Source organism: Pterocles gutturalis, unplaced genomic scaffold, assembly GCF_000699245.1.
Source record: "Pterocles gutturalis isolate BGI_N339 unplaced genomic scaffold, ASM69924v1 scaffold42366, whole genome shotgun sequence".
NCBI classification, from domain to species: Eukaryota; Metazoa; Chordata; class Aves; order Pterocliformes; family Pteroclidae; genus Pterocles; species Pterocles gutturalis.
Window position 1 is genome coordinate 1 of NW_010104486.1, and position 7,682 is coordinate 7,682.

The window sequence follows — 7,682 nt, forward strand, 5'->3', positions numbered from 1 at the left end:
CCGCTCCCTGCCCCTTCCCCTCCCCGCCACGAGCACGGGGCCAAGAATGCGCCTTGCTGCAGAGCATCAGCGTCCTTGGCCAAACAAACTAACTACCAACCTCGGACCAGTCACGACAAACGGCTTACCCATCACCTAACATACCCTCAAAAACCAAGGCTACCTTCACACCTTTTGGACGTAGGTTGAACGCCCTTCCGAGCCCAGCAAGCCCATGGCAAGGGGTCTCGCCCAGGCCACTCAACGCCAGATGCTCCCGCATCTCTCCTGCCCCTTCCTTGGCGAACACCAAACAGTTATAATACTCAGGTCAATATATATAGGTACCACGTATATGTATTTGTGCCGCTGTTCTGCGCATTAACAAAAGACAACCAACCCCACCAGGCACCACTCGTCCTTTCTGCCCCCTCCCCCTCCTCCCGTGGCTGTGCAGGAACGTGGCCGGGGACCACCCTACGTGGCCCCATCGCATTCCCCCACAGTCAGCTTCAAGGCTCCTTGCTGGTGCAGCGTCTTTAAGGCTTTGAACTCCAAGGGCATGGTGTGCGGGCTGGCCTGCGAGGTGTAGCCGTACTTCAGGCTGTCGTAGTAGTGGTACTTGACTGGGTTCTGGTTCTGGTCTAAGGGAAAGGGCCAGAAGCCGTAGAGATAGATCTGGTTGCAGAAGCGAGTGGCTAAGGTGTACATGAGGAGGCCGGTGGTGGGTCGCTTGATGTGCACCTTGTTCGTTAGCCAGTACCTGCAAGGGTAAAGGGAAGAATGTTATTCCCCCAGGACACGGAGCTCATGTCTTGCACATTTTCTCTCTCCAGCCTCTGACTGAGATATATTGGTAATTCAGAGTGAGAGGTTTCCGACTAGCAGAAGAGTTCTCCATGCCAAGAAAAAGCCTCTCTAGGGATTGCTTTATGAATAAGCATCCTCCTGCTCTCTGTCTGGCAGTTACCTCACACTTGTTGCTATGGCATTGAAGCATCTCATGCCTTGGCAATGCGTTATGAAAAACAAATTGCTTGCAACGGTGGCCTTCAGCACTTCAGCCTACAATTATCTTCCAATCAACCGAGGAGATCAATACCAGAGACCAAACCATCCACATGTCAAGTAGACTCCAGCAAACCCCTCAAAGCAGACACGCTCTCATCCATACAAGCTGATGATTTTCATCGATGAACGAAGATTTTTACTCTGACAGTAAACACAACAGGGCTGTAAAAACGTTTGCCTTGGAATAAAGGGTCATCAAGCTGAAAGAGCTGAAACACACCGCTGCGTTCCCATTACACCCACTGATTGTCGCTGTGATCCTGGACCAAAATACTTCACCACGCTCTGCAACATCAGCCCATGAGATACACAATACGGCATACTGCAATAAATAATGTGTGATACAGAGGTCACCTGTGCTCGCGGCTGAAAAGTGTGTTACTTTTTATGAGGGATGGCACAAAGAACAGGGAAAGGAGGCACCCTGTAGTGATCCATGAGCAGAAACGGTATCAGCAGTTGTATTTTTGGGCTGCCACTAAAAGTTATTGCAGCATCAATATCCTGTAAGAAGATGTTTCCAGCACCCAGTGTTTATTGCACAAGCAACTTATTTTGCTCAACAGAAAAACGCTGTTAGAGGAGCAAAATCCAAAAGCAAAAGGTTTGGGGGAAGGAGAAGATGTCCCCCCTGGGTGCAATCCCTCCTCCCCTAGCACATCTGATGCCAGCACTCATGCCATAGCCTGTTCAAGCCCTCGGATTATTTTAAGTAGATTTTTCAAAGGTCCTAGGTTTGGGTGAGTGACTGGCAGTGCTTTGGATAAAAGGCACGAGGAAGGGAAGCAGAGCGCGTGGCATTTCTGTGCTCTCACCCAGAGGTTTGGGATCCTGAGCCGGGTCCCGCTGTCGCACGTGGAGCCACGGGAAGTGTCTTGCTCCTCATTTGCACTTTCTGCCAGGCTCCTGTGCTCAGACAGTGGGAGCCCTTGGGAGAGCTGAGCCTTAATCCTGCAAATTAGCTTCTCAGGAAAGCCATTAAAATTCAGCAACCACGGCACAAAACGTACTCGCTTGTTCTCAGCCAGATAAGAGAAAAATTGACTTTTCTGGTGAATCAAATTCTGGAAGCAGAGCGACTGCCTCGGCGTGTGCAGGAAGAGCACGGCCAGGTTCACTGGGGTCCCACACCCTGCAGCGTTAGCAAAGGATAAGTACCACATTTTGGGGAGGAGGTCTTCCTTGCCCAACTCATCTTGGCATCCAGCAAAAAAAAGGAGAAGAAACTGGGGGAAAGCTGCTGAGAACCAGTATCTCAGAGGCACAGCATCAGCGTTTTCTGGGCTTGCCCGGCCATACGGATCGTGCTATGGGGAACACAGCAAAGCGCGCTACAGTGCCAAGGCAATCTTCTTCCACAGGTGGCCATAAACCAGCCTCCTTGATGAGTTTACGGGGAAGCACATTAGACACCTGGTGTGCGGAGAGAAATGGGAGATTATCACACCCATTTAACTCTGTGAATTAGGGTATCCTCATCCAGCAGGGAAACTACCTGGGAAGAACTGTCAAGCCACACAACCGGCTGGCTTTAGGGGAAGATACAACCAACCGTCTTTGTCTCGCAGCTGCTTTAGCCTTAGTACTTGCCTTTTATCAATTTTCCAGATGAAACACAGAAATATAGTGGTGACCTCCTGGCCTGCCCAAAATATTAACTTTTGGGTTTTGATGAGAGTCTGTAAAAACTGTAAGAATGTACCACGACCTTGACAGCACAACAGAGCGACCCTTGCATGAGGGTGCAGGACATTCAGGTGTTCATCAATGTTTTAAGCTTATGAACAATGACAAAAATGACCTGGGTCACAAACAGACGCGCTCTCCAGAAGCACGCCATCCTCTGCAACACAGCCTGCACCAACAGCCCTGCCGAAACCAGCCCGGCAGCTAGTGAGCACCCACCCAAAAACATTGGGGTAGGGAACAATCACAACTCACATTCCTATAATAAAAATAAAAAAACCTGGCTCTTTTACCCGTATTCTCTTCTATTGCAGGCACGGCACTGGGAAAACGAGAAGCACGACAAACCTCGCTCCTACAGTGTCAATAAATTGTCACTGCTGGCTGCAGCTTTGGGAAGGGGAGATGGACTCCAGGCTGTCCTAGCCCACCCACACACACGACATATGTAATATATAATGTCCAAACCATGCCACAGCACTTGCAATTTGTTTCCTGGACAGTGAAGGTGGGAAATCCTCTGGTGAGGTCTGGGGAATAGTTTTTAATCTGGTGTGTGATGGGAGTGTGGGAGCTATGCAGGAAGATCTTCCTCTTATCTCTCCCACCACTGGCCAACTGAGACAGCGGCCACAGTCCTGGTGCAGAAGAGAACAGCTGGAGATGGAAATAAAACCTAATTCATTCTGTAAATCCAAATGAGGTTGTCTGGGCACACATGGGATGCTGTGTCAACAGCATACCTTTAATATGTGAGGTCCGGGATTTTAATTAGGAGGAAAGATAATCTTGAAGCAGTCAGTAATTATTTTTTAAATTGGCTACACCAATCACCATAACTATTAACTGCAACATTTTATGGAAAGAGACAGCAATTAAAAGAGAAGAGCAAAGAGCAGCCCTGAAACCCAATGCCTCCGTTCTCAGAGCTGTTCTCATCACAGCGTGGACCTCCTTCAAAAGCCTGTGCTGCGCTGTTTCTGTAAATAAAGCCTCAGGGGTGTAAGCAGCTATAGAGAGAGGCTGGTGTCGGGGCGGGATGCAGCTACGAGCAGGAACTGTGATGCTATCAGGCAAAAATCGTCTGAGACAGCTCTTGTTTCGGATCATGATAGTGACAGATGGAAAATGCCATCAGATCTTCAAGGCCATCTTTTGTAAGGATGGAGCCTAGACACGAGCCCTAGCACCTACCTGAACTAATACTTGATGGTGGCCAAGGACAGGGGCTTCAAGAAGAGCAGCTCAGAGAGGCCCATCCTAGCTGGTAGGTGGTGCTGGTTGCTCCTCAGCAACAGCAATTTTCTAAAAGGTTTCCAAGAAATTTAGGTGCACTCAGAGGAAGCCAGTGCTGAATTTGGACTTAAGACCCGTGGGAATCCTTCAGGAGACAAAACACTCTGATACTACCTGCAAGAAGCTGCAGCTCTCACCCAAGCCAGGGAAGGTAGCAGCCTCCACATGGCACATCTGGAGCACACACCCATCGTGCTGACAGCACTCATCCTCCCCAGAATCACCAAATTTGGGGACCAGAGCCTGGGCTGAAACGCTGGGTGCAAAACTCCTCCCTTCAGGCAGTGTTTGAGGACCGCTGGCGAGGGCAGGGTCCTGATCTGTGCTTACCCATCACCTCCTGACTTGTCTGAGAAAACCCCAGAGGAAACTGCACCTGCCAGGTAAGGGTTAACCTGCAGGATAAAATGAACAGAAAATCCATCGCCCTGATGAAGTGAATAAAAGAAACCCAGGTCAATGAAGAAATCAAGTTTCTGCAGTATCAGCTGCATTAGTTAGTGATACAAATCAAAACAGCTGAAATAATGCAATTTCAGACCCTTTTGAAACAGGTTATCCATAAATGTGTGATACAAACACAAGCTGTTGTAGAGGTGCTAGTCCTTGACTGTCAGAAGCATATTATCAGTCTGCCACACACATCCTGCTCCCATTAATACTCATGAAAAACCAGCTGCAGATAATCAGAGCGAGTGCCCCGACAGTGCTCCGCGCTCTCCATGGTGCGGGTGAGGACAGGACCCGCCGGCGCTGGCAGGGCACAGCATGCATCCCAGCTGACAGTGGATGGAGATGAACTGCTGTCCCCAACCCAGCTTCTGCCAGACCTTTTCCATCCATGGATCCAGTCTCTGTCACCTCCACCAGAAGAGCCACGTACAGTGATGAGATCTGTGCTGGACCCGGAGGAACGGGCAGGTCCCCATCCAGATTCATGTTAACACAGACTCCGAAAGATGGATCTGGAGTCAGATTTGGGCTTTATCCCCATGCTGGGCTAAGCCCAAACACCAAATCAAGGCTCTGTATCCAGATTGGATCTGTACTGTGTGGCTTGGGTCTGGCTTCAGTGACTTGGTGCAAGCAAATCAACGCTGATAAATAACTTTTCTCCTCCAGGTCTTGACCTCTGTGGTGCCTGTTCAGACACATACGGTACTCAACACCCACAAGTTAAACCATTTCCAAACAGACAGAGGAAGAGGAAAGTGACAGGGAAGAGGATTATCCTATTTCTTTCCCCTTTCCTTCCTGTGCCCCTCCCCTTCTTTGACAAAGAAAAGACTAAATCTCCTTCCCAATTAACCAAAACAAATTAACTGTCTTGTGGTCCCATGCAGACACACCACAGCTCGGATACAACATGCCTCATTTGCTCAAGTGCAGAAGGGGAGAGAATAATTGCTCGCACATTCATAGGATATCTGCTGATCTATCCCACACATGGTTTTATGGTGCATTCGTAGTCCCCCACACCCTGCTCCGGTCACACAATTGTGAATGGCTACTTTTTTCCCCTTACAGACTTTGGTCATCTTCATCCCTCACCCAAGTGCAGGACCACTGTCCTTAAACTGTCCATGGGACCAGAGAGGAAGGACTTTAAGGCACGAATCACCAGGGGGGCAGATATTTCACAAGAGCCCCTGGGAGCTTAAGGGTCAAATAGGAAGGTTTAGAAACCTCACAACTGGGTGACAGTGGCTAATCAACAGCAGAACACATCTTGAGACAGAGAGTGAGAAAAGATGAGCTGGGAGGGCTGTGAAAAGAAAAAGCAGCAGCTTGGGTTTGACGTGTTAGAGAAAAGGGGAGCCCAGGGAGGGATGCAAAAGAGCCGGGTGATGGGATCAAAGCACCAGGTTAGGAAAATCACCTGCACACATGTGCCCTGCGTGGCTACGAGCAAGGCAAGGCTGTTGGAAAGGACACATGGCATCATCAGGACACATGGCACGGAGGGACGCAGGGAGGGTTTCCACCATGGCTGGTGGATGGGAAAGGCAGCCCCTGAGAAGCATCATCCTGAAAAATCAGCAAAGGCTCAGACATTGTTTGGGTGTGAAGACCCTGGGAGACCTCTGAGGCAAAAATGAATCCACTCGATGCCCCACCAGGCTGCACTTCTGCCAACGCGTGGCAGAGCTACGGACCCGGAGCAAGGTGGCTGCTGTCGTGAAGAGGGCACACAAACTGTCACAGCTATTTGGATGTTAAACCTAATGGGAGACCTAGCTGGAAGACTTATTGATTTTTTACTTTTTTTTTTTTTTCTAGAAGCTCTTAACAAAATCTTATGGGATTAGAATTGGCTACTGCCAAGAGACCCTTGTGATGGACACAGTGAGAAACACTAGACTAGATTATACAAGGCAAACTGAAACGTGTCCATGAATTCTTTACAAAGAGTCATAGTCAAACCTCCAGATACAATTATTTTCCCTCGCTTTCTCCTGCATTTCATGTTATTTCTCTGACAAAAGCTGCTTGGCAATAGGGATTACAAGACTTTTTGGAGACACTAACAGATGACTTATAAGGGGCTTGCTTGCTTCCCAGCCAAGAGACGAGCACTGTGCTCACCAGATGAATTGCTCAAGAGACATTTTACAGAATCACTCCAAAGTGAGTCACGCACCCCCCAAAACTCAAGGCACTGTCCCCGTCCCCGCGGGCTGGCTCCCTGCCATAGCCCAGCTCTTGTCCCCAGCCTTAGGTAGCGACTGGGCTTCCTTTGGAGCTCCTCCATCGAAATGCTGATGGCTCTCTCCCCTCCTGGCACAGGGATGGGGAGTTTAACAGCACAAGAGGAGGCTCTGTCCTACTGCACAGATTATCAAGAATCATCAACACAAAAAAGCTATCAGCAAACATTTAAGGCACCCTCACAGCTAGGAAACTGATGTCTCAAACAATGCTGTTAAGGACAACAAAACCAAATGCTTTCTACTTATCTCAGCAACGCACGCTCTACAAACGCCCCAAATGCACAGAAAATTATAGGAAAAAATACTCAATTGCCACTGAAATGTATTCTGGTCTGGGGGAAAGTGGAGCAGGACAATAAATACTGCAGTTCAAGGAGGAGTCAAGAACTCACCAGTCTATTTCACTGGCAGTGGGGGAAGGAGAGAAAAGGCAAAGCTTTTGTAGCCGAATTGATGTTGGCTGAGATAACGTTCGTTTTTGTAGAAAGTGCTATTCCTTGAAAAAAATAAAATATATAAAAGAGTGTCTTGGCTAAAAGACTTCCCTATTACTTTGTGATTTCCATATCAACTTAGGACAGATTAAAAGGAGTAGCTTTATCCAGCAAGAGACAACAGGACATTTCTGCAATGGCAGCCCACTGTAGCACAGAGGGATGTTCTGTGGGGCTTTGTGGATTGCCAGTCCGTTCACTACTGCCTGAATCACTCTTAAATCCATCCAAATCCAAACCTGAGGAGGCTTCACTGAGGAATGTGTTAACACTGACTCCAGCTTTCTCCCAGAACAGCCCTTTGCCCCCCCAGCCCTGGGTGGTCCTTCTGCAGGGCTCCTTGGCCAGGCCACAACACACTGGCTAGGCGCTGAAGTGCTCCCATCAGTTCTGGCTTTCTGAAGGGGCTGTGGTTTTAATTACATTGTTAATTAGTAGGCATCCT

At 48.8% G+C, this 7,682-nt stretch overlaps 1 protein-coding gene across 1 annotated transcript in view; it reads right to left on the reverse strand.

The window, feature by feature from the left end:
* Nucleotides 1-107: 107 nt before the first annotated feature.
* Nucleotides 108-7,682, reverse strand: part of ST8SIA2 (ST8 alpha-N-acetyl-neuraminide alpha-2,8-sialyltransferase 2) — a 17,363-nt gene continuing 9,788 nt past the window's right edge. The window contains exon 7 of the mRNA XM_010087081.1: nt 108-742. Coding sequence (XP_010085383.1) covers nt 457-742 — 286 coding nt within the window. The 3' untranslated portion in view covers nt 108-456. The remainder of the gene's footprint in view (nt 743-7,682) is intronic.